Below are 27,989 nucleotides of genomic sequence, written 5' to 3'. Positions count from 1 at the left end.
ACTGGGTATTAACTTGTGCTCCTTGTAAATACAAACAAAGACTAAAAGTGCAGTAAGATATGAGAACTCTATGATGTGGACGTTTTACAAAGAGTGTGATTTATTACCTGAACACATGAGAGGTGAGGGATTTACTGGTGATAGACATTTTAATACTGAGCTGACATTCAGTGCCCACATTCACTCAGGTCACATTCAACGCAACTTCTCTTGGGGTTAATATGTAGATACCTTTACAGGCTAACTATTAGAAATATTACTTTCTTTTTTTTTTATTAGAATGGCTCAAAGCACCTGAAAAATATATTGGGTAATAAGAAAATAAGGTTTAAAGGTTGGTCTTGGTATTAAAAACAACAGAAGAAATCATACTACTCACCTAACAATAAATATATAAAACATAATACTTTTCCAGTTCAGGTGTCAGAAAGTCCAGTAACATTACATGGTGACATCATTAATGCTGAATAAACATATATTGTCATAAAATCACACTGTCTGCTTCTACAAGGAAAGTTTAACTTAAATAATAGAGAACGAAAATACATAAATTGTTTAGAGAAGTGCTTGGTCTGTGGCTGGTCCAGCTTTGGCTGTAAAGACAAGAAAGATGCGAGGTCATGGCTGTTCTGTCCACTCCCCATGCTCACAGTGCAAGTGGTTACTCCATGCCATTTCGCAGCATCTGATTGGCTGCGATTAGCATGACACTGATGATGAAAGCCATAGCAAAGGCGCAGATCAGGCTTTTCCTCACACACGTCTGACGGTTCTTCTTCTTAGGATGGACTGAAAGAAGAGAAAAAAAGTAGAAAAAAATGTTCTTTTAACATCTCATGTGTTAGTGATCACTTAATTACTTATACTAATAATACAACCTGGATGGAATCGTTAAAATTGTTACCTACATGTCTGTGAATAGGTAAAGTTGGAACTGTAAGTAGCAAAATGAATCAGCTAGCCTGGCTCTTTGCAAAGGCTTCATCATTGCTCACTTAGAAAATCTTTAAATATCTTGCACATTTATACTACAGGGTCACTGCTCCCAGCCAAGAACTTGTCCTACAATGCAAAAGCATTAGTGAGTGATTTGTTGTGAGAAGTAGTTATTTGATGGAAAGATTTGATTTTCAGATTGTTTGTCCTGACTAGGGGGAGACATTTTTGATTGTTTCTATAGTCTCATTAGTGAGCTAGGCTAATCACATGCCAAGACATGCTCCTTTTTTATTGCACAGGCATCTGTATGATAATATTGGATAAAACTCTTGAACTTGCTGCTGCCTGTCTTTGCCACTCTTGTAAATGAGATTGTTAATCTCAATAATGTTTTCCCTGCTTGAATACAATTTACATTTTAAATTAAACATTAAGAAAATTAAACTTGTGTAGTTTGGGGATAAAATATTCAAATGTAAATTGTTCTTGCACTTACTGAAATGTAAAGTTTATCTTGGTAAATGTCTGCGTCATGATTTCAAAGGTACAATTCTAGGTGTAAGACCTTCTACCCCCCAAGACATACTCTCTATTAAAAGAAGAAGAGGAGTAGAGACAGATGTGTCCTCCAACAGGCCTTGCAGAAAGAGCTACAACTTAAAGTTCCCTCTCTGTCAGCTCCCCTGTCTCAGTTTGTAAGAATCATACACCGCATCAATAAATCAAGTCAGAGCTCTGAGTCATGGATCTAAGAGAGAGAGAGAGAGAGATAGACGGTTAAAAGGCGCTGGAGTCCCATCGGACAGGAAGAAGATTGGGAAGAAGCAGGCACGAAAGAGGCAAGTTGAGGATGTGGGAAGAGGGTTAAATGTGGAGAGACACGTTTTTTCTTTTAGGTTTTTAAGTCTCTCTTCACATCTTCCTGTTTTCTCTTCATCTTTCTTTATTTTCCCCCTGCCTAGCCTACTGCTCCTCTTTTTACTGTTGTCTTTTGGCTCTCTAACTCCATGTCTCGCCCTTCCTTCAACACAAGAACTTAGTAACAGGGAATGCCAGGCGTGCAGTTTCCTGATCCCTTTTTTAGCCTTTTATCTCCCTCTTTACTGTTCCTTCTTTGCTTAGTTTCACCATTTCCTCACGGCTTTCTCTCTCTCTCTCTCTCTCTCTCTCTCTCTCTCTCGGTCTCACCGAGACTGTAGACCAGGTCACAGCAGATTTATTAAGACTGTCTGAGTTTACTCTAACATTTGATCCTTCTTCACCTTTGTCCTAGTCAGCCTTTGATATTTTGCATCACAAGGCCATATAGCTTCAGACCATAAACACAGGGTAAGATACAGGTGTTTGATTCTCATTGCTCCCTTAAACATAATAAAATAATAATGTCTTTGTGTTTTAATTTGTCAGTTTAACTTCAGCAACAAAACAACACTCCCATTACTTGATTTAAGACTCATTGGAATTTAGGCATTACCTTGACCTTTAAATATAATTTGAATTATCATTTAAACATTACATCTGTTTTCTACTGCCTCAGCACGCTTGAGCTTTTTATTTATTTATTAGATAGCCATGATACAGAAAAAACTTCTCGGCTGAAGTGCTAGTGTTTCAAAGAAACCCCAACACCTTGTCATTACCATGACAAAATGTGTAGCATGAACAGCTGGAGTGAATTTGACTGTCTATAAACAAATTAGCTTAAAAGAGAATTTTAAAATCTAGGAAATATGCTTAATGGTGATCTTGCTAGGCGTCAAAAGGGAAGATTGATACACATCTCGTAATAATGCCACAATTATGGCGCTGCAACCATGACACCACTGTTTTAGTCTGACAAAAACTGGTTAGGCCTCCTTGGGAAAGAGCTAGCTGGCTGACCATTAAGAATTCATAAACACACCTTTACCTCAAGCCCACAACTTAACACATTACACCTGGTTTGTAAATCTTACATTTCTGGTTTTACAGTATGTGTTGTTTATAACTGTGTTCTTATCCCCATAAGGTTGCCAGGCAACAAGCAGAAATAGGAAATCAAGACAACGGGCCACATGTCGTCAACAAGTAGTTCAGCATTGATTAAATAAACAAACAAACAAAACAAATGTTGCTGATGCGTTTTCTAGGCTTGATTAGAAACATGTTCGAACTTATCTTATTTCAGAGAGGGTGGATCCCCCCAACCCCCCTGGCCTTCCTCTCATGTTTTTATTAATGTAGCTATCAAACTGGCAATTAAACATCACTTTTCTTAATCCTCCAAGCTGCTCTGATTGTTCAATTGTCTCGTATAAAAAACAAATAAAAAAAACATTTTCATCAGCACAACACCAAGCCAATGAGTGTAGAGTATGGTTATGGCCAGATTCCACTCATTAATTTAAGCTATCCTCTTGGCTCTTGATCCATGCTATATGAACCGTATGTAAGATGGATGTCTGTATAAAGACAATGCTACATATTTACGAGTCTTACTACAGGCAGAAATTTTATTTATTTCTGTCAATACTTGTCATGTGTGGACATTCAGCGTGGCATCTCTCCCTCTCATGTTATGTTCTCTCTGCATGATCCTTTAGAGTGTCATGGAAGGGAGAAGATCCCAAAGCGCACATCTTATCCACAGGGGTACCTCAAGGGTCAGTGCTTGGTCCCCTTCTCTTCTCCATATACACAAGCTCACTTGGTTCAATAATCCGCTCTCATGGCTTCTCATACCACTGCTATGCTGACGATACCCAGCTCTTCCTGTCATTCCCGCCAGACGATGTTACAGTCTCTGCAAGAATCTCATCATGCCTTGCTGATATCTCTAAATGGATGAATGAACGGCACCTTCAACTCAATCTTTCAAAGACTGAGCTCCTTGTCATCCCAGCCAGTCCCTCTATGCAACCACAGATCAATATCCAGCTTGGAACAACCAAACTCATGCCCACAAAGTCTGCCCAGAACCTGGGTGTCATGACTGATGACCAGCTAACTTTTAAGGTTCAAGTAGCCTCGATTGCCAGGTCATACATTTGCCTGTACAACATCAGGAAGATCAGACCTTACCTGTCAGAACATGCTACACAGCTCCTGGTACAGGCTCTTGTGATATCACGCATCGACTATTGCAACTCTCTACTGGCAAGTCTTCCTACATGCACTATCAAACCCCTGCAGATGATACAAAATCGAGCAGCACGACTGGTCTTCAACCTTCCTAAAAGAGCACATGTCACTCGCTGTTCATCTCCTTACACGGGCTCCCAGTTACTGCTCACATCAAATTTAAAACTCTGCTGCTCGCTTACAAAACAGCGACAAAAACGGCTCCTCCTTACTTTAACTCTCTCATCCAGGTCTACACTCCCTCCCGCCCACTACGCTCTGCCAATGAAAGGCGTCTGATCCAACCTTCACAACAGGGTCCTAAGTCTCTGACTAGACTGTTCTCCTCTGTCGCCCCCCGGTGGTGGAATGAACTTCCAAACTCCATTTGATCTGCAGAGTCCCTCTGCACTTTTAAGAAAAAGCTAAAGACCTAGCTCTTTCATGAATACCTACTAACTTAATGATGATGGTTTCGATATCATTGATGATGATGATGGTTGTTACGATTGTTTTTGTTTGATAACGATGACTTATAAGATGGTTTCTATACTGATTAGAGCTCTCAAGAACTGCCATCAATGTTGTGCTTTGCCTCTGTGCAATGCCTGTCAGCACCTGTGTGTCCAATCGGACTCAAAGCTGATCGTTTGCTCTTACTGACATTGTTCCCTTTTTTCTAGATCCTTGCTTGTGTTGTACTTACTCTCTGATGTACGTCGCTTTGGATAAAAGCGTCTGATAAGTGAATTGTAGAATGTTGCTTAATTGAACCTCTCTCTTTTTCTTTCTTTCTTCTCTTTTTTTTTCTGTAGTTTTGCTGCTAATCTTTATTTATGGTATTTAATACCTAGTAATGAACATATAATATATAAGTATTTTATTTCCTATTTTGGAGTATTTGGTACAGTTGTGAATGTGTACTCGTGAGAAAAACTAATGAGAATAATTACAGGCAAACAAGTGTATTACCCCAAATTGTCATAATATTCCTTAGTGAATTAGGCTATAGTATTTAAATGAAGCTTAGTTGTATTTAGGGAAGTGTCGCTTCTCTGTAGAAGATAACTTTGGTCGGGTTGAATAGTGTTATCATGATCGTGTATTATGTTATTTATTTTGTTATGCACGTTATTGTTAAAACATCTTGGTGTCTGGTGTCTATGGGTTTAATGCTGCTTTTACCTTAGTCTCATCTGTGAAAGAGGATTCAATCTAAATGTGACTTTCTAATAAAATAAAGTTATTTTTATCATATTAATTACAGTTTTAAATTACTCTAGTATTACTTTAGTATGATTATGGGTATTTATAAGATAAAGGACAGTCTCCTCACCTCCCTCATACTCGGGGCAGTTCCCTGAGGTTTCATTGAGGCTCTCCTCCTCTGTGATGATGATGTTCTCTATGTCCTTCATTGTCAGGTGGTCCCGGAAGGCGTGGAACAGCACCTGCTTCAGCTCATCCAGAGACAGCTGCTGCATGTCAAACTGCAGGGGCACACAGCAATCAATGCAGAAAGACAGTCATCCACAGACCGGTTTTATGAGGCAAGATAAATATAGAAGATAAGAATGAGGTGTGAAATGCACAAGCTGCAAGAAATGATGGCATGTTTGAATTTCTATTTTATTGCCTGAATGTGTAATGTGCAGGTGCAGCATGCAAATAGGAAAGGTGTTGTTTGTAATAGCAGCATGTTTGGCTGTGCATAACTGGTGCTATTTTTGGTTGCCTGAATCAGTATGCAAACCTGTGCATGCCTTGATACCTCCTCAATTACTTCCTTGTAGGTGGTTACATTCTAAGTTGTGTGTTCAGGTTTGTGTTTAAAAGGATTTATGGGGCTCACACAAATCAGTGATTTAAATTCTTCTATTCCCCATCCGACCTTCCCAAAACATCACAGCTTTCTCGTTTGCAGCAGACTCCCTCACAATACATCGAAAAACATGCAACCTCTAGATTATTAACTTCACGACAGCCGCAAATACAATCAGTTGCTTGTTTGATATAACAGATGGACATACTGAGGCCGACGAGGCAGAGAGGAGGAAAATAAAGGGTTTGATCGAGAGAGGAGGATAGAGATTCTGAGAGATTAGAAAAATGAGAAAGAGAGTTGAGGTCAGAGCATACTGAGATGAAAAAGTAGTGTGAGACACAGATGGAGGAAACAGAACTGGCAGACAATTGAAGAGACATAAACGAATGGTGATGGTGATGGTGAAGAGGAGATGCTCATTTCAACCAGGAAACAAAAATCCTGCTCATGCCTCATTACAATGCACACTAAATGCTAATGACAGCATCTTTCATGTTTGACCACCTTGAGTAAAGTAACAGATTGTTTACTGAAAAGAACTAAAGACTGGGTACCATACCAGCCAAAGTGTGACCACCAATAAACAAAACAATATTGAGGTCAGTTTTGTTGTTTACTTTAATATTGAGAGACACACATTTGTGTACAATATTATTAATCAAAGATTTAAAAAATTAAACTATTCACATTTATGTCCATTAATGTAGCTAAAGCAAGAAATCAATTAGCATAAGTTAGCATAAAGACTTGAAACAAGGGGAAACGTGTAGCATTCTTCCAGCCATCAGTAACTGTCTAACAGCATCACAAAGCTAGCTAGAAAACACCTAACGTCATGTTTGTTTATATAAAAAACAAATTAAAAAAACAAACAGTACTTGTAGCCTACTGGGTCTATAGGCTGAAGTAGCCGTGACTTTCTGGAGTCTTGCCTCTCATACATCCAGTTAAAGGCGCGTTCACTAGCAAGGACCACACCACAACACACAACAATGTTGTGTTTTAGATATTTTATGATTATATGAATGCTGAGACAGATGAATGTATGTTGACATAATGATTATGGTGGAAGAGGATATTGTCAGCTGGCTGGTCTGAGAGGTTGGACTGAATGCCACGCAGAGGGAGACTTAGGATGGGGGTTCAGTCTCAGGCATAATTCTGCCGAGCTGATCACAGCCCAGACTGTGCCTAAAATTAGACAAACAAGATGAAGGGGTGAGGAAGGAGGGTGGATGGATGAATGAGAGGAAAGGAAGGGTGGGTGGGTCGAAGAACTGAGACAAACATAGGTGATTGAAGGTGTGCTTGGTTTGGTCCTTCTCCTGAACCCAAGTTAAAATATGAACTTATGGTCCTGTTACGCCTTGTCTGCAATGTGTAACACACGCAGGCATAATGGTGCGATGAAGTTGTTATGCCCCCGAGCAGGAATCGGAGGTAGTAATGGGGCATAACCGGGGTGAGACGGTGGCAATGCGTAAGGTTGGAGCCAGCAGGGCTAAACAGTGGGGTGTGTGTGTGTGTCTGAAGGTGTGCATCACCGCAGTGTCAAGTCAAATCACACAATAAGACACCAATATTAAGCTGTTGCAGATAATCTATGTAAAAAAGTGTAAAGGGATGTTTTATGGGTTACTGTGGAGTTACCAGACACTAGACACTCCAGACACTGCTCTAAGATAACAAATTGTCCAACATTAAACACCCAGCGATTTTTTTTCAGATACTATCCAAAAAGTAACATTTTAATGTTATTAAATATTGAGTCATTTATTTGTATACACATGTCTGAATCTGCACACTGATGCACACATAAAGGGCTAAACAAATGTGCAAAGATTCCAATTTAACCAATCAGGCTACCCAGGAGATTCTTTATGTCATAAACACACAAAAGGCAGCCTAAATGGAAAAACAAACACACAACATAAATAGAAAACTTTGAACAACATTGAAGTAAATGTAAAATAAATATAGAAAAACACAATTATATTAATAATTCACCATAAATCAAAATAATGAAGTCTGGTCTACTGTCAAACCACTCACCCACACACACACACACACACACACACACACACACACACACACACACACACACACACACACACACACCCACACAGCCACCCAGACAGATACCAGACATCCCCAAACACACACACACACACACACACACACACACACACACACACACACACACACACACACACACAACAATACTTTGATGCATCACCACAAATACCATGAATCAATATTATTGACAAGGCCCGTCGAGCACATAGGTTATGTTTTTGTCCATTTTCATTTCAGTATTGTTATTTCCTGTTTTATTTTGTTCCCACCCTAGTCTCTGTCTTCCAGATCCTGCGCCTCTTGTTTTCCCACCTTGTGTGCTCCTGCCCTGATCGTGCTCACCTGTGTCTCGTTATCCCCTGATTGTCTGTGTATATAATCCCTGTGTGTCCTCCCTGTTGTCTGTTAGTTGTGTGTTCCCTTGCTCCAGCCTTTTCTATTAATGAGTGTGCTAGTGATTTTTAACCATTGCTTGACTTGTGTTTTTTTTTGCCTTTTTCCAGCCCCTTTGGATTGGTTTGCACCACTGCCTGTGTTTGAGGTGTAACTTAAATGCTGAGGCTAATTGACAAACAGTTTAGATGAGGGGCAAGTTAATGAAGGGTAGTAGAAGAGGTTTCCACTGTAAGTTTTTTTTATTCCAAACAATTTCACCTTAATTTGTCAAGTATTGTTTTCTGTTGAACAGCAATAAAGTATGACAATTAATTGCTTTCCTTGTTAACAGAATAAATCTGAATAATTCTAAACAAGCACACATTTATCATTAAAATTAGGATGTATTAATTAAACAATACATCAAGTCTGCCTAAGCATGACAAACAAACTGAATCACCAAACTCATTAACTTAAACCATAACTCCATTGTGGAAGCACTAAGCAAAGAAAGATGGAAACAGGTCTTGACAGACGGAGAGCAAACTGAGCAATATGGGCTCTCATCCTGTTCCTGAGAGACCTGATTTGGGTGAGTGGATTCACCTGTGGCTGATTGGTGCAGCCAGCACAGGTGTGTGTGGTGCTCCTGCTTGAGCTCAGGGAATCAATATGGAGTTAGATCAGTCTCAATATTCACAAATGCACACATAAGGATTCACAAATGTATTTCAATGCATACACAAATACATTTAATTCTATATAAATGTAAAACAAATCCACAAATAAAAAAATAAGATTCACAAATGTATTTCTGATTCATACACAAATATTTATAGTTTTGTATGTATGTAATAGAAATCCACAAATATAGAAACTGTTCAGCCTGCATTTACAAACTGTTTGTCACTTGTGAACCTCACTGCATTTGTGTGTGGGACTTTTGAGACTCCCCTGCCATGGTTAGATTCACAAATGCATTTTTTTTCAGCTGGGAAATGTCTGTAGCCGATCAGATGTCTCCTTCCTATTCAGCCAATCACAGTAGCGTAGATTCAAGGGTATGATTTAATGTGATCACTTCAGCGTTGCATCTGCGCATACACCGATTAGCCTAGCTATCAGACAATCTGATTAAGTCATCTTTAATCTGACCAGCACAAATAGTCTCTGTGATTGTCGTACTATAGATGGAAAGTTGTTTATCGTGGTTATGACATTGCTATATGACTGCGTGTGGTTATGTATCGACACACATTCAACGTCATTCTGACGACAGACTAGCGGTCATTGTCACAAATTAACATGGCCAGGTCACGTGGCCATCCACGGTACTTTCGGACTTTCTCACATTGTGGATTTCTATTACAGATATACAAAACTATAAATATTTGGATGCGAATCAGAAATACATTTGTGAATCTTATTTTTTTATTTGTGGATTTGTTTTACATTTATATAGAATTAAATATATTTGTGTATGCATTGAAATACATTTGTGAATCCTTATGTGTGCATTTGTGAAAATTGATCTAACTCCATAAATCAAGGCAGACATGAAATCTCAACAGACTGTTTACCTGCACTGACCTAGACTGTGTATTAAATCTCTGCCTTTTTTCTTTTTGAAGGGCCTTACTTTTACTCTCAGTTCCTTTTAAATAGCAAAAAATACTTTAAAAGATTAAGCTTACTAATATGTTCAGATTCTGTTTAAAATTAGTTTGCAAATGTTGTGCAAAGCAGCCCTACATCTTCAACAATGTGTACTTTTTTGTCTTTAACGCTTGTTGTCATGTCAAACATGTCATTTAACTTCTTACTTTAAGTTTTACTGTTACTCCATATTTAAAGTTCTACTGTTCTGACTCATATGACCTTGTTGGGCACTCTAGGCCAGAGGGACAGGGAGTGGCAGTAGTTGGAGGGCCTGATTCTGCCTTCTTGCCAAAGCTGTCTCTGCTTTGAATGGATTCTGGGAATTGGAGGATAAAAAACACTTGTTGGACTCCAGCTCCAGGACAGACAACATGACAGCTCAGAACAGCAGCACGAAGAAGTAACAATGTTCCTGTCTGTCTGTCTGAGGGGAGGAAAGCCACAGCGGAGCCATAACCTGTTAGAAACCTAGAGAGTGATGAGATTTCTCCTCCTGCCCGGTCTCTGAAGGACACACACACACACACACACACACACACACACACACACACACACACACACACACACGGGCACGTAAACACACTTGACGCAACAATTCAGGAGTTTTTTCCTGTCAGAGTTTTTTGTCTTTCACTGAATTAATTCAAACATATAATGTGTGTCTATGTGCGTGCCGATGAGTGTGCTTGTGACAGGAAAACAGCATGAGATTGTGTTCAGTGACCGGTGAGATACTGAAGGAGCCAGGACACATCAATCAGAAGAACAGGTGCTCACACACTGTCCCTCCTGTCTAATCCCACCTGCCCTCGTACAGCAGACGCTCGTTTCGTCTTCTGACCCTTCTCCAAAAAGTCACCCAGAGTGACAAACTACAAGCATAGTTTTTTTTTCTGCACCATTCAAGTGAATTTATACAGAAAGATATGCGTTTATACCCTTTACGCACACAAAATTATATCCTCATAGAGGACACATCTTGGTATCAAATTGCAGGTAAAACAGGTAAGATTACATTTGTACAATAACAGCATGCGACTAAAACCATCCACAAATGAATAATAGATAAACTAGACCCACAGAGACAGAATCAATCACAGTGGAAGGGGATGTTATGAAAGACGATTCCTAAAAATATCAACAGATTTTGTCAATCTGAAGCAAAATGTGCCACAGGCTCTGTCCCAGTCACTTCTCAGAGACCAGTGTTAAAATAACTGCTCATACACATACTGCACTTTGGAAGGAAAACATCCACCAAATGGTAGTTCTTATGTAACACAGACACCATGTTTTTTTAATGACTATATTTGGCATCACTGATCATCCTGTGAACATTGCATACTGTCTCAACAGATGCAGACAGCAGTGATAAGCCTGCCACTAGCCTTTCTCTGCTTCTGTCAGATTACATGTTACTCTGCTTTCATTGACAAATGCACAAATGGGTAGTCAAGTACAATAACAAGTAAATGGTAGAAAACTGATTAAAAACGTGGCATGACTTTGACTTTACATTTTTAACGTTACTTTTTAAACAAATGAGTACAGACTGGATGATCACAAATTGAGAGTGTGCCAAGCCTTGTCATTGGCTTTGTATTTTCACTATTTAGCTATATCTAAGTTTCACAAAATGTGGAGATAGGGCTGGCACTTAGTTGCAGTAACATCAATTGTGAGACAATGTCCTTGGTGTTTTTATACTAACCATTTACTAGACATGTCACTGGAATTAATCTTATGTCACAAAATAGAATTTTTATTTGAAACGGGTACTTTTTGTAAAATTGCAAAAGCGCCCCACCCCTCTGACTTCTAAAGTCACCCAATCCCAGAGTGTGTAGTTATTGACGCTCAGAATGTGTCAAGTTTCTCCTCAAGAAGGCTTGTGAAAAAGGTTAAACATGTTCTGGTGGCTCAGTTGAACATTTATTGCTTAAGTGTCAATATTAAACAACTCCAAAAGTGCTCCTGATGTTGTTGATGATCCTGAAGTTTGTCAAGTGTCGGCTTCAGGCTTAAAGCACCAGAAGTCACATTCACACCCAGTCAACAGAAATTAACATTTTTACAGCCTGGTTAAAAAAAACAAAGGTCTGATCAGCTCATGTGTTGATCGGCATATACTGTATGGGGGTACATTTTTTGATAACTCATCACTTTTGATTTTATGAAGGGTGAGCTATATAAGGCAGGTAGCTGACTTGATTAATAGGTTGGTGCGATGAAGTGGAATGTCAAGAGGTTTAAAACCTGCCTTAGTTCTTAGCCTGTTGTAAGGTTGACTTAAAGGTTGAGACTTCATTTCCAACATGGCGACAACCATCGATGGGACTCCAAAGCCCCCTAATAGATAGGTGACATCACTCAGGCTTCGTCCTTTAATATTAACATTCTATGGCTCACCCCCTAGAGACCAAAAAAAGGTATTGCAGTAAAGATAATAAAGATAAACAACCCTACTAACATTTTGACTCTTTTGTAAACACTAGACAATTTTGCAGCAGTTTCTCAGTGGAAACATATTTTTTATGGACTGTAAACATTGTTATAATATTGGCTAAAAGATTGTGTTGTTTTGTATCTTCAGGCGATGGAGCTTAATTTGCAATGGAAGACCGGGTTCTTCCTTTTTTCAAAACTAATTTACAGACTGTCAGCAGAAAAGTGGAAACTTGAGTCAGGAGTTTTAAATCTCCCAGAGGTTTTACTTATGCCTTGCTAGTGTATATAATAAACAGAAAATATGTTTCAGATATTTTAATGTTGCCCTGACTCAGACTAGAAGGGTCTATAAACACGAGGACATGAAAATGTATTCAACAAAAATACACACAGAGGAAAATAATTACACACAAAACATGCAAACTTCAGCCTCCCCAATGGAGTCAATCATTCTACATCTCAGCATGCAAGGATATTATCTGAACATACTGAACTGAGTCATTATGGCCCACCATGATGTGCCTCCCTCTCTTCCATCTTCCGCTTCTTAACACAATGACTCTACCTCTCTGCCTGTCTCCCTCTGAGGTCTGTGAAATATAAACAGACACACACACACCGTACACACAAACGCACACACACGCACACACACACACACACACACACACACACACACACTCACACACACACAAACACACACAAGCCGCTGCTCTCACAGTCCTCAGAGACACACTTCCTCCCACCATTTCAGCACCCCTCCTCTCTCTTCCTATATTCTCTGCTCTCATTGCTCTTCTCCTGCTTTTCTCTTTCCTCTTACGTCTCAGATTTTTCCATCCCCTCTTCCTGTTTTCTGTTTATTTCTTTGTGGGAGTCGAATATTTAAAATCACCCCTGAGACGCACACTGTCTGTGACCTTCATGAATCTCAGTCTCCCGTACTTCTTTCATTTCCTATTTCTCTCTTCCTTTGTGGTTTTCCTTAATTTTCTTGCATCTCATTTGCACTGTCATTTTCATTTATATTAACAAGTATGTTTACAGAACCTAAAAATAAATTCTATCATCTTTATTAACCTTACTTTGTTGGCCTGCTTAGTCCTTCTTGCCCCATCCCTACTTTGATGTTCAAATGTCTAAGAAACAACAGAGAAGTCTTTAAGGGGTTTAAGCTTAGATGACTGTTATTTAAGATGTTTTCTGCAGTGTTTCCAGAATGAATTCAAGGATAAAGAAGGTCCATGCAAATATGTGTAACCTGGACGCACACACCTCCTCATTTCAGTGAGTCACCCTCTAATTGATTCTCTTCTCATTCAAGTCAAAGACAGCAGAGAACAGCTTCCTGCGAGCTGTCGCCCTGCTCAACCAGCCGTCCTTAAACTCCTCCCCCCCCCCAAAAAAACACACGCACACACACTTTATAACCCTGTACTTTTCATTATTGTTTTATGTCTTACCAAAGTGGAAGAAAAAATAAAACACACTGAGAGCATTTCATTTCCTGTCTGCATCAATTCTGGGAAAATAGAGAAAACTTGTTCAAAAGCATGCTGATGAGCTTCAGCTTTAATCACCTATACAGGGGAGTATCCCTCTCATCTTTATTATGGTAATCATTTCTGCAACAATGGGAAGGATAAGAACATACCCACACTCGACCCAAAAACACTTGCACAAAGGAACACTTAATTCTCAGCAGATCTCTATTCCTTCAAGGCCCTGAGCCGAAAGAAAAAAACTGTTTTTTTCCGTTGTGGAGTCCCTGCAGAAACTATACTTGGGCTGTGCACAGTCAGCGATGAGAAAGGATGAGTAAGAGGAGGCATGAAGGATGCAACAGATAAATGAAGAAGGATGTGAGTGATGAGAGCCAGACTCCAGCTTTGTCTTTCACCTGCCAGAAGATGTTGTCGATGGTGTTGCCCAGGAATCCTTCTCTGTTGTCGGACGACAGCAGCTTGGGCCCCAGTATTGTCATGAACTCCTCAAAGTCCACCTGGCCGTCCCCTGTGGGCACAAATACACACACGCACAGCAACACAGAGGAGGAAGAGTGGCAGACCGGAGTTAAATAATGCATTTTATTCTGAAGTTGATTTGCTTGCCAAAACAAAAAAGAAGCGCCCTGAGACAGATCAACAGATGGATGTGCCTTCAACCATGTCAAACTTATGTGCGTCTGCAGCACTGTTTCACCTTCAAAATAAGGTGTGTGCACCTGTTCGAGTGCCTGTCTGTGCGTGTCTGTGAGAGCAATTGTGAGGTATTGTTTGCGCGGAACTCAGTGATCATTTTGCAAATTTAGATCCAAAGGACGCAACCTGTTAGTGTGAGCGTTATGTATTCTACTGCTGCATGTTGCTGCAGATAGAAATCAACAGGCAGCGTGCCGTGGAATTATTGTGCAGTGAACATCTGCATGACAATGTGTCTTCAGTAATAGCACTGACTTAATATACTTAATATATTGCAAATATAAAAAGAACCTCCACTTTACAGCATTATCTAATGTTGTTTTTCATTTGCTCCAAAATAGCCTCCAAATGTATTAGTGGTCGTCTGCACCCGTCTCACTGCTGCTGCTTTGGCATTGATGGAAGGAAAACACTTCATTTCATGGGTTTGTAATTTTTGAATATTTCCAAGATGTTCCCTTGAATGGAAAATATAATTGGGGAGTAATTAGGAGACTGTGTTGAATTAGTACTCTTTCAATATGCATCATAATTATTTGCTGTGTGTTCCGGAGTGTTTTCAAGTCACAGTAGGCTCCTAATGGATTTTACACTTGTAAACATTTAGGAATACATTTCATGTAGAATAACGAGTTACAAAGTATTTCCTTGAATTTAAAAGGATCTGTTCTTTCAAGGTTTTTTTTTTCCCTTCCACACAACGAAAGCCAAATTAAACTGCTTGGAAATATATCGCTTGATCACTTGTGAAATTTTAGTCCCATAGGATGAAGTGTAAGACTTCTTTGCTTTAAGAAGGGATGAAGGGATTTAGTAACTTAATGAAATGACAAAATAAGTCACAGGTTGTTTAACAGCTGATAATTACTGACCACATGGAGACCAAAGATGTCGCAGGTAAAGGACTTTCAAAAAGAGGCTGTCTCTCCTCGGACACAAACTGCTCTCGGATGGTCAAACTACTCATGGAGGCAGAAGCAAAAAGCTTTTAGCTCTGACCTTTGATATTTACCGCGTGTAGTGGAATCGAGAGCAGGCAGATAAGAGGCAACTGAAAGATTGACGAGCTTGTTTGTGATGCAGGGACTGCTTATAAGAGTAATGCAATCCTTTGTGATTTTACAAGGAGAGCTAAGGTTTAAGATGCTCTTTTCCTTTTATTGTCTCAACTGGAATTCGTTTTTTGACAATTGGCGACCTGCTGCTGCTATTATAGCAGTTTAGAAACTGTTGTTAAGGGCATTCTGGAGAAGGCTGTAACTCAAAATCCATTTTTGTTTGAAGCATTTCAGAGCGTGTGTTTTTGGCATCATATAAAAGTGTTTCCCATTAACATAACATTATAATTCAACACAAATATATTCCTTCCTTCTTTGGAAGGTAAAAATATCTCTCAAGCACAACAACTGCAAGTATAAACAAGTATAAACAAACAATAACTCATGCAGTATATGCTAAACAGGAACACTTTTATGGAGCGATTCACTCTGTGTATTAGCATGTGTGTGTGTGTGTGTGTGTGTGTGTGTGTGTGTTCTTGCTTTGTGTGTGCACCCAAGTGTGTGACTTTATGTGGCTGCTCACCATCCATGTCCAGTCTCTGCATGATGATGGCCAGCTCCACTTCGCTGGGCATGTAACCCAGGGAGCGCATGGCCATGCCCAGCTCCTGTTTGGAGATGAAACCATTCCCATCCCGATCCAAAACACGAAATGCCTCACGGATCTCTGCATGGCAAACAAAGAACATATAACTTTACATTCATATTAATGTCTGTACGTCTGTCTGTCTGCTCCTAAAGATGAACATGTATTATGCTTTACTTCCTTTACACTGCAGTGGATTCATTTATCTTCATGGCATCTTGTCGGTGCAGATATGTTAGTTGCGGGTTATTTGGGTCAATTTTGGCATTTGTGATGTAAGATCTTAATGTGTTTCACCTCTCCTTTACTTTTTCATGTATTTTCTTTCCCTTGTGCTGTTGTGTCTAAAGGGTTGAGGGCTCATCACAGCAGATAAAAATATCCATCAGTCCTTATTCTTTGTAGTCAATAAAAATCTGTGGCTGGAACTGAATCGATTGGAGGATTTCTCCGGTCTTTCCTCAGTGAGTGTTTTCATGCCATTTATTCAAGTGTTTCTGATAATGTGACAGAATTCTGCAGCATTTTCAATGTCATTATGTTTTTGTTTTTTTCAATTCTCTCTACACATGTGCAATAAGAATTTTTCTTGCTATGTTTGTAAAATATGTTGATCATTTTCTTTAAATTGTCTCCTCCTGTGTGTTTGATCTTGCTTTTGCATGATGTCTGTTTTCATATTCATGTCTATGTGGCTTGTAACACTACAGATCTTGAGGTTGTGTGAATAATGACTGTTGTCTCCTAGGAGCAAAGCCAGAAATAGCGTGATGTTGTCATAGTGCTGCAAAAACCTCTTTAAGACTGTCTGTGCTGATGGTTGGGGCATCAAACGACGTGACTTTGACACATGAGACAGCTGTTTTGCATCCAATTATATTCACTACCACAATTATTCTTTAACCCCTGAAACAAATCAATACATTTATTGCATGGAATGACAAATGGCATCTTGTTTGTTAAAGGGAGCCCTCGAAGTTACAAAGACATAGATGTGTATCCCCTCATTTTCTGGTGCCCCTCGGCTGTACAGAGTCTCAGCTCTTTGCTTTGATTTTCCTGCACACAACTTTACTGTTTTCACTCACTCCCACTGCCTTTAAAGGATGGTTTCAAGATGCAGCAGACAACTGTTTTCAGTAATATTTTTTGTTTAATCCCACAAAAAGCAACAACAGACAGACCCTGTTTTCTAACTGCTTATCAAAGACGAGAATTAGCTCCTATTTCTTGGGGGGTCATAAAGACCTAAAAAAGAGAATGACAACTGGCTTTATAATGCTCCTAAAGAATGATGGTTCTCTATTTCTCTAGATGTGTAAACAACATGTAAACAAGTTCAGCCAATCAATATGTTCGACTGCTTAATGAAAATAAAAACCTTTATCAAACTTTTGTATCATAACAACAGAGCAACAGGCTTTATGGGATTTCACCATTGTGACTACTTATTATCAGAATGTATTTCGGGTTCATTACATTTATTGCACGTTAACTTCCCTTATCAGTTCAAAGCTTTTAGAATTTAAGCTGTTCAGAAAATGAGTTTTTCTCAAAGTAATCTTATGTCTTATATGTGCATATGTGTGTGACTGCTAATGCATTATTAAATGTGCATATATTCATCTTTAGTCAGCTAGTGAATTGATTGTTGCCAAACTGATTTTATTTGTGGATTCCAAATGCACTGACAATAAAGTATGTATCTAACAGTCCACCAGATCAGAAACAGGTTTTGATTTGAGGGGGAATGCCAAAAAAACATTCTTTCTGTTCATGTCAGGCTCAAACTCAAATTGAGCCGCTCGATTGCATACTCAACAGGAGTAGTAAAAGCAAGCAAAGTATTTATTCTGTCCTGTTTGGTACACAAAATTCAATGATCAGTAAACACTCCCCAACAAATAAAAACCTGTTTCTGATCTGGTGCACTGTTATACATATATATATAGATATATATAAAGAGCAGGCAAAGGCAAGGTCAAAAACAGGCATAGGGAGGAAACGCTAGGACAAGGTAACGCAGAGGAATACCGAAAAAATCTGGCAATTTGAGGGAAGACAAACGGGAATGAAATACACAAACAATCAGGTGATAATGAGATGCAGGTGAGTTGAAACGAGGCAGGATACACAATGACAGAGAGAAGTGTACATAATTCTAAGTAAAGCAGGAAATGACAATAAATGAAAACCTAACAAAAAACACCTAGTGTTTAGAGTCACTTCAGTGTCACTGATGACATATACCAAGTCATGATTGCTGAAGAAGAAGAAATGACTGCAAAATATTTCAATTTGACCTGTATTATCTTTGTCTTCATAAAACCTAATCCCCAACAGTAACATTGAAACATCAGAAGGTGTCGGTGAGATGAATGAATGATTTACAGCTTTAAGCAGGTCTGTAGATGGAGATGAAGGTGCTTCCCTGCTGCTGATGTCAAGATATGACATTAACTGGAAGCATTGCAGACTTTATTTCCAGCAAATCAAGGTGAGGGTGATCACCCCCCCCCCCCCTTTTTTCTTGTTCTTTTTTACATCTTTATACTCTTTATAATTGTATTTTCAAAACCCCGCAAGGCCTGTATCAGTCCCTCTACGCAGCAGAAATCACCACCAGCATTGCCAAAAGCATTTCCGACTCTCTCCTCCCACATAAAAAAGTAGACGCACCCACCGTTCATGTGGTATGGGTTGGTGAAGCACAATTACTCAAACCTCTAAGGACCCTTTTAGAAAAATACTCTGGTGAACCTCCAGCTAATTGCCTGCCAATCAGTTAGCACGAGGTGGAAAGAGAGAGGCCAAGCTTCGGATGCGGGGCTGGTTATCAACTTGATAAATACAACTGGGACAGAAAATACTTTATTCAATGTCTTTGTTCACAGACGAGCACTTTTCTGTGGATGTTAACACTTCAGGGGTGGGAGAGGGTGTCATTTCAGCTCTCCCTAGTAGACACACAATCGAGAAAAGTAATAGTCTGCTGCACAATGGAATTAAAGTTACAACTTCCCTAAGACTAATCCTTTTCCCAACTTAAACAATGAATTTTACATGAGGTTCATCTCTCTCTCTGTGTGTCTCTTAGACTGTGTGTCATTAATATTTTCGTCCTTACATGCGCTTCCTCCTTCCTCGGTGTAATGAGTCCATCTCAGATCTTCCTCTGTTGCCCGTCTTTGCTCTGTCAGTTGAGTGAGACCTAAAGTTAATTCCCAGTCCCTGCTATAAGCCTGTAAATATCCCCTACAGCTGATGACTAAACCAGAGCACAGAGCCACTGTTTCCCAGTGAGAATCAGAGGGAGAGAGGGATTGGGAACCAAGTGATTGTGTGTGCGACCCCACAAAGCAAAGTGAGATGTATTTGTATGCAGCCCAACAGTAAACCCAAACATTTTCAGCAGAGCCAATCCGTGATGTATTGCAGTGTGATTCTAGAGTGTGTGTGTGTGTGTGTGTGTGTGTGTGTGTGTGTGTGTGTGTGTGTGTGTGTGTGTGTGTGTGTGTGTGTGTGTGTGTGTGGGAGCATGCAGCCCTAGCCTGCGTGTGGTTGTGTATTACCAAGTCAACCCCCCCTCAGGACCCTACATATTCTCAGTGTGATTGATGAAATGCCTCAAAACCAGAGAAAAGATACAGAGCCCAACACAGGGGTGATTAACTAGCTTTCTATCAGTGCTAACAGATGATCCAAGAAGAACCTTCAGCATCTCTCTGAAGTGGGATTAGGAGTTTTCAAATGCTGGCAGCAAACACCACGGATATTTTGTCCACATCAAACAATCCCATTGGCTGTGTTGGATCTGGGGCTGACAGGGCCTAGATAAAGCTTATCACAATGTCTGGAGTCTAAGAGTCTGAATTTAATTTGTATAATAGCGCTACATGGGTCCAAACTGCTTTACCCTTCCCGCTGCCCTTGAGAGACAGAACGCAGACAAAGGCCAGTCCTGTTAATGATGACAAGACGTTTCAGCCACTGTACCAGTCTGCCTTTACAGCACCAAAGCAACTGTTTCGGTGAACTGGGTTGAGTCGAGTTGTGCACAAGAGACAACGGATTAAAAGATTTATGCGACAAAGTAGTTCATACCAAAGCTCATTCGAGCAAACTACAATAGGCCACATGTATAAACACAAACAAACAGCTTCTGTCAGAAAACACACTCGGTCCTCACTCAGTGAAAGGATGAGCTGTTTCTTTCTCACAACAGGAACACATGTCTGAAATATATGCAATCATCGTATTTTAGAGGAGCTTTATTTGTATAGCTGGTAAACGTGTTAGGTTATGTCATAGTACAGCCTGAAATCGGAAACAAAATGTAATGCAATATGCATTAAGGGTTCCTCATCCTGCAGCCACACCGGCATTGACTGAACACACACAAAAAGACAGCATGACAGTAAAAGTCATTCATGTCAGTTTAAGCCAATTTAACACCGCAGTTTGTTACTTCTTGGGTTTTATTTTCACAGCTTTGGCCATCGTTTATGATAGTTTTGTACTAAAATGGTCAAAATGCTTTGAATATGTCTGGTGAGGCAGGCAGAAGAAGAAACATGATGGTACAGATTGAAACCAAACGAGTCAATTTGCCAGATTAGTTACCACTTCATTTGGAGCTAATACAGAAACACTAAAGCAGAGAGAAGTAATGTACAAGTTGAACCAGGAAGTCCTATGTACGTTGATGGATGAACACAGCAAACAGTGTAAGTTGTTATTTAAGCATGTGACTGTGTTATATGTGAATAGAAGTGTTGAACCTGGAGGTTTGTTTATTCAAAGAATCTGACTGACGGACCTCTGAAACACTACACCGCCTACCTGGATTTCAGGGGGTACTTTTTCAATTATAACGGGGATGGGTTAGAAGTTGTCAAATGGACTGTAATTTAAAATTTGTTAAATCAACACACTTTTAATATTTAATTGTTCGCATACACAATGCAGGGGAGTGCTGCTTATAAACCACATTTGATCAATCAGTCGAGTCAATTTTCATACAAAAGCGATTTTAAATGAATTTACGTTGACAATACCAATGTGCTGACACGTTTAGGTCTGGATTTATTTCCAAAGGAACAGAATTGGAAACCAATGCATCCAGTCAGGCTCTGACAAATGGCTAAATTGAAAAACTTTTCCCCCAGGAGAATTGGAGTGTTGTAACTGCATTGTTCCAGGAGTAAAACATTAATTGATAATACCCCAATCTGTACCCCTCCCCTCCCCTAATCTCCCAACCTCTCACCCCACCCCCTCCAACCTCTCTATTTCTGTAAGCAAACTCACCTCCCAGCTCCTCGGTGGAGATGCTGGTGAGCTGAAAAGCTTCACTGCCCTCCGTCAGGGAGCTGCTCAGGTAGTTGTCTGGATAGAGCAAGCCCGCCCGCACATGGTGGAATGGCATCTTCTCCCTGTAGAGCACACACGCACAGAGTCTAAATAAACCTTGCATGTGTGTCTGTGTGCGAAAGAGAGAGAAACACACACTTAAGAAGCATTTGTGTGCATGTGTATTGAAACCCTGGCTCCCGGTGTAGCCATGAGTCCTTTTTAGAAACACAATCTCCTGTGGAGGGAACATTGTTCCTTCTACTCTGCTAATGCTCATTTCTGGAGAGAAACCGCTGTCTCCTCGTGGCACAATCACAGTGACAAATTATGTAATCTCATTATAATTCAATGGAGTCACAAGAAAAGTATTCGCCTGTTATTGTTCTGATAAATACCATCCAAGTACAATCAGGAAACTTGGTATTGTCGAGCAATCATTCTCATGCTGTCTTTCTCCTGTTTGCTCTTTGTGCTGCCTCGCCAGTCCACAGAGGAAAAGCATATAGTCCTGTCATTCTGTGTTGTTTCTTCTAAACCCCCCACGTCAGATTCTGTGACTTCCTCTTCCTCCAGATAATCCCCACTGTCACCCAACACCTTACCAAGAGACCTCAGGGCTTGACAGGGCATCAATCAGCCATAGCCCCTGCTGTCCTATGATCAGAGCGACTCTGCTTTGATTCATGAGAGCTGCCCCCCTGAGGGCTCGCCCAGTGTAATATTTTGACACTTTTGGCAATATGCTTCATGTTATATTCCTGCCAATAGTACACGGTGAACTGAAGCGAGTTGAGGTGAAGGGAGAGAGAGAGGAAGACATGGAGAGAGGAAGAGATATCCCAGGAGTATTTCGTGAGCGTGCTGCTGCCAGACAGGAGAGATAGAGACAGAAGTGGAGATGTCTTTGTCACAGGAGACATTGTAAAAGTATAAACATCCTCTCTCCTCTCCTCCCCTCTCCTCTCTTCTCCTCTCTCTCCACTCCTTTCGTCTTCACTGTTATTTGAAATGTTAATCATTTGTGGTTCTTGGAATCAGAGCTAAGGGAGGAAAAAGGACACTCACTGTGCATTGAAACAAAGATGGTATAAAAGGTTAAAAGCCATGGGAGTCTGCTCTGGTGATCTGTAAAGGACAGCAGGAGTGAAAATAGCGGTGTGTATCAACAGAGACAGACAGCAAACAGTGTGTGTAGAGAGGGTTGTGTGAGTCAGTGTGTTGGTGTGCATAGTTTTTGAGCTTGGAGGAAATTTAGTCTTCAGTCCATCTGCTCCTGGTTCTTCTCTTGTCCCAGCTGCACATTAAAGCTACCCAATGAGTATTTGTTCTGCAGAGCTGAGTTTCAGCCAAAATGATGCAAACACTCAACCAGTCAAACACGCCAAGGTCTTGTTGCTGGATAATTACCAAAAACTACCTGCGTTTTAGAGACCAAAGAGTTAACAGTTAAACCACTTGTACAAAGGGGGGGGGGGGGGGGGGGGAGGATTTTTTGAGTATTTCCTCCATCATCTTTCTTTTACACACATCCTTTGACCATCACAAGTTGTGTGACTTAAAGGTCACATAATTATACAAAATACACTTTATTATGTTTTTCTAACACAAATATGTCCCTAGTCTGTCTACAAACCCCCCAATTATGAGAAAAGTCCATCCTCTCCGTCTTTTGCCTGCTCCACTTTTGTGTGCTCAAACAGGCCGTTTGGAGATTTTCCCTTCATGACATCACAAAGGGCAGTAACCCCTCCCCGCAGGTTGGTGACACTCACACAGCTAGGTGTTTGTTCTGCCCTCTGAGTGTGCCCATCCAAAGTCAACAACTGGGCATGGTGCAAGAAAGCCCAAGCCACCCAAGCCCTTCTAGAGGGGTGAGGTCGCACACAGGTCACTTGCATTTTAAGCTATACAGACACAGAGACAGTCTGTTAGGGGTTTATAGGCATGATCAAATACAGGATCAGAGTGTATTTTTGGCAAGAAACTTCACAGAGATGTTTTGGGGAGCTCTTATTTAAACTTGTTGAAAGGGAGTATAATATGTGACATTTAATGTGGAGTTACACTGAATGAATTACTGCCTCATTGAAGGAGGGGGATGTAATTCTTAAGGAAAATTGTTGACTTATAACCTGAGCCCTTTAGAAGTCCACCCCCCCTTAAATTTATGGATGCAGATATCAGTTAAACAAATCTAACAACTTAATAATAACAATGAGTTTGATGGAATCCAGAACGCCTTCTGTCAAATATTGAGTTACTTTTAATAGGTGAAGCATTTTTTGTATTGCTGTGATGGTTTAGCTCCGTCTTTGTGGGACGAGGACATGTCAGATTCAGAGGTCGGAGTGTAAAGATGCTTTCTTTTGCAAATTGGCTCAAAGGTCCTTGAGCCACTTCTTTTGTTTTCATTTTTTTGACAAATGGTTTAATCATAAAATACAAAATAAAAAGTTAGCATCATCAGGACAAAGGTTGGAAACCCTTCTGCTACTTTCAACCTTCTCTGGCATCAGGTTTGTTGGACACAAAACAGCACACCATTTTTCCAGCTTCTCACCTGATAATTGCAAATGAAGAAAACTGAAAGGTTAACTGAAAAAATTGCATCACACATGATCATCCTAAAGTGATGAATGGATTTATTAAAATGGCAAATGAAATTAGGACACGTGTTTAACTAGAGACAACATTAAAATATAAAATGTATGGCCACTAATATGTAAAAGTGAGGGGGGGGGGGGGGGGATTCCTTCCTTGAAAAGAATTAGACCTCCACATCACCTGATGACATTATGTTGTTTTTTCTCTTTTATACTGATGAGGGCTTCATGTGTACACACATGAATACTTGAGAAAAACATGTTGGGATTTATTGCTCAAAGTTTTTTTGAAGGTTGCTCAGATTGTGTGTGTGTGGAGATTCAGCAGAGTTAAAACTTGAATGTTGTTAAATATATGCACATACAAAAGGTTGGTTTGTAGTGTACTAATGTAGAAATGGTTAATTAATGAATCCAAGACTCCCAAGACAAGTTGACATGAGTACCTGTCAATGTTGAAAATTAATAGTTGCTGGTGTATTCGATGCTCCATCAATATTGTATCCACTTTAGCTGTCGCCTGATGAACATTTAATGACTGATCCCTAAATCTTTAAATTCCAAAACTTATCAATGAAACAGAATCCAGTAAATTATGAAATCAGTTGAAAAACGAATAAGACATATGATATGAAATGAATATGAGGATGTCATTTAACAGTCCATCTGCTCACACGATTGTCTCCCTGACAGAAACACCCACTCACTCATGGCAGAAAAACCAGCACACATGTAAACACATACATCAACTCAGTCACACTCTAATTCTTTCTCTTATTTATACCTCTCTCACTCACTTCTTTTTTTTTCTACCATATATTTTTGGATTTTGGTTTTCCTACTCGTGAAAACACAGGCTGTTGTCACAGAGACGGACATGAGAGCTGACAAGGACAAGCTTTAGCAGAAAACCTCCATCTGATAAGCCTCATTGCCTGGCTGAGCGCTGGAAGAGGAGTAGTAGACAGACAGAACAGTAGACAGACAGGTATGAGAGGGGAGGAAGAGGATGAAAGGAGCAAATGAAAGGGAGGCTGACTGATGGTGTTTGAACTGAGGGGTCACCTGCACCCCGGGGAGCTGAGTTTCAAGTCTGCAGTGTGGTGATCAGAACAAATTTAAGCTCAGAAGAGAGGGGATAGACTCAGATCAAGGAAGAGGAGCAACAGAGATTGAGCCAAATGCAGGAAAGGGGGAGAAATGTTTTTTTTCCCTCACCTCCCCCTGTCCCCATGGAGAGAAAAGCAGAAAAGAGCATGTGTAGACACTGCCATCATAAGCAGAGAGGCACCAAAAAGACAACAGAATCAAGTCTAATCCACCAGATCAAATGAAGCAGGTTGGCATTACTGCAGTAGCAACCAATTAACCACCAAAACATCCAAAAATATGTTATTTTACCTCAGCTGTCAACTCTGGTGAATATGAGATCTGTACACAAGCCAGGCGGACTTCAAAATAAATCAACAAATGATTCTCTTTTTTCTTCAAGTTATCAAAATTATCAGTCAGTCAGTTCACCATGGCTTCTTTTTGAGGTAAAACTACTGCCAGACATAATGAGATACCACAGCTGATCAGTTTAAACATCAGTGCTGAATGACAAATGCTGAGATTCTTCAAAAAGAGCAAACAAAAAGGATGTATTGCTTCAACAGGTACCCTAGAATGGAATGGCTTGTGATTAGATTTGCAATCATTAAAATGATTAAATGTCTAAATACTTTTGTCGTTGCTTTATCCATGGCACATTATCAGTGTCCTGCAGAAGTCACCTTGGGCAAACATAGGCAACCTCCACACAGCTTTGATCTCTGCCGTCTCGCTTTGACCGTAAATTCTGCTTAAGTAACGTTTCTGCAGCATGCCCATCATGTCGACTCCAGCTGCCTCTAAGAGGGGTCACCCTGGGTCACCTGACCGGACAACCAGCAGGTGAATAATTCTGGAACTACACCAACAGCACAGGAAGAGTAGGTGTCAATGTATGTACCCTGGATCTTCTATCAAATAAGCTATAATTACGTTAATTACTTCTTGTGCGGTTGATGTGTTGTACCAAACGGGGAAAAGAGTTTGACACCCATGATGGTGTGCCACGCATCTGCAGAGGACGCGTTGCTGGACGCGTGCACACGCTGCTTCATTCCGCCCTAATTGCATCGAGAATTGCGTGTCTAACAGTATTGTGTTTCTTTTAAGCATAAAAAAAACTTGAGCTCTACCCGCCAAAAAAAACTCCTCATACACACTCTGCATCACCTCCAAGTTATTAGATTACGGATGCAAGTGGGACAGGTCACAGATATGGCCATCTTTATAACTTAAGAGTTTTACAGCATCAGGAATACAAGTGGGTTTTAAACTGCAGCTGGTCTCATTTATCAGAAAGCTGTGTGAAATGCTACAGCATGTGAGCACGAGGGCGGCTGATAAAGCCATACAGCATGATGTATAGTGTTTTGAAGTGTTTCACAACCCGCAGAGTGTTGAAACAATTATACTATAATTGCACTCATAGAGCACGTGTGATGGACCTGTAATAACCTAATCACACCGATCAAACCCACGCAGCGCGCAGTGACGCGCGCGACGCGCACATACAGCGGGAGAGTGTTTTTTAGGAGCAGATGAAAGAGACTGAATGTAAATATAGACAGACATTATTGTTTTGTCAGATATCAAACACAGACATCACACTTGGAAGATCTTTTTGCAGGCGTGCGCACATGCACGCGCCGCACATTAATAGCCCATTACAACAGGTGCAGTCACCCGCGCGGATCTGCGGACATCAGCGGCACAGACGCATGGGCGGCCGATTACTCCATGGTAATCACCTTTATTACCTTTAACACACCCACCCAGAGGTGAAACACTGTTATCCTTACCTGTCTGTGAAACGACGGGTCCCCCGGTGACAGATTCACCACTCGGTTATAAAACCGTAGGCGGAGACGCTGAGGGTGTTCCAAAATGCCAAGATTTGTTTAGTCTGTTTGCATCCGTCCTGCGCTTTTGAGGAGTCCGTCCGACAGCCAGAGATGAACTCATTCAGTCTGTGTGTGGGACTAGCCTCGGGGATTCACCAGGGTGTCATGTGCTGCACACTTTTTAGACAAAATATCAACTGGTTAGGTGAGGAGGAGGAGAAGGAGGAGGAGGAGGAGAAAGAAATGGGCAATTTTGTCCGTTTCAGCTGAAGCGCAAACCCACATGTATGGCCTCCCATCCGATTTCTACATCTCACTTCTCATCGCCATATCTGGAAAATTTGGGATGAAGCAGTTGGTAGGTAGAGTGCCAAGTCTTCGTCCTATCAGCTCACCCAGACGGACGCCACCCAGCCGCCCACGGGTCTGGGTCTAAGAACCGCTGCTGCTGGCCGTCTCCTCCTCATAAAACCATAAATCACGATTTACATTCAATCTACTCTGTCGAATCAACACGTCGCAGATGAGAGGACGGTGCCTTTGGGTGCCGATCGGTAGTAAAACAGCGGAGGGGGATCTCCCGACGCTCTCGCCGCATTTATCTCGGCTTCTCCCAGAGACAGACTTAACCCATTTATCGGTCCAGTCCGGTGAGGGAGGGGCCACATGGGGCCCAAGGCAGCGGAGGTGCGATACAGGTGAGCGGGAAATATTGCGACGCTGTGGCGCTCAACAGACGAGAGATACCTACTTCAATGGAGTGTTGGAGTGTGTGTGTGTGTGTGTGTGTGTGTGTGTGTGTGAGAGAGAGAGAGAGAGAGAGAGAGAGGAG

The 27,989-nt window shown here is 40.6% G+C and overlaps 2 protein-coding genes across 4 annotated transcripts in view; one reads left to right on the top strand and one right to left on the bottom strand.

Annotated features, from left to right (window-relative positions):
- Window positions 1-27,989, top strand: part of LOC132988184 (methyltransferase-like protein 27) — a 144,673-nt gene that overhangs the window by 79,196 nt on the left and 37,488 nt on the right. The gene's annotated exons all lie outside the window — the stretch shown is intronic.
- Window positions 2-27,989, bottom strand: caln2 (calneuron 2). Its single transcript, XM_061055412.1, has 6 exons — window positions 27,116-27,989; window positions 21,577-21,701; window positions 16,204-16,347; window positions 14,319-14,431; window positions 5,375-5,528; window positions 2-789 (listed from the first exon to the last, which is right to left on the bottom strand). Exons 2-6 carry the CDS (start codon window positions 21,692-21,694, stop codon window positions 662-664), a joined length of 657 nt encoding a protein of 218 aa, XP_060911395.1. The 5' UTR covers window positions 21,695-21,701; window positions 27,116-27,989; the 3' UTR covers window positions 2-661.

The sequence above is a fragment of the Labrus mixtus genome, chromosome 14, assembly GCF_963584025.1.
Source record: "Labrus mixtus chromosome 14, fLabMix1.1, whole genome shotgun sequence".
NCBI lineage: Eukaryota > Metazoa > Chordata > Actinopteri > Labriformes > Labridae > Labrus > Labrus mixtus.
This window is presented reverse-complemented; position numbering and strand designations above follow the sequence as displayed.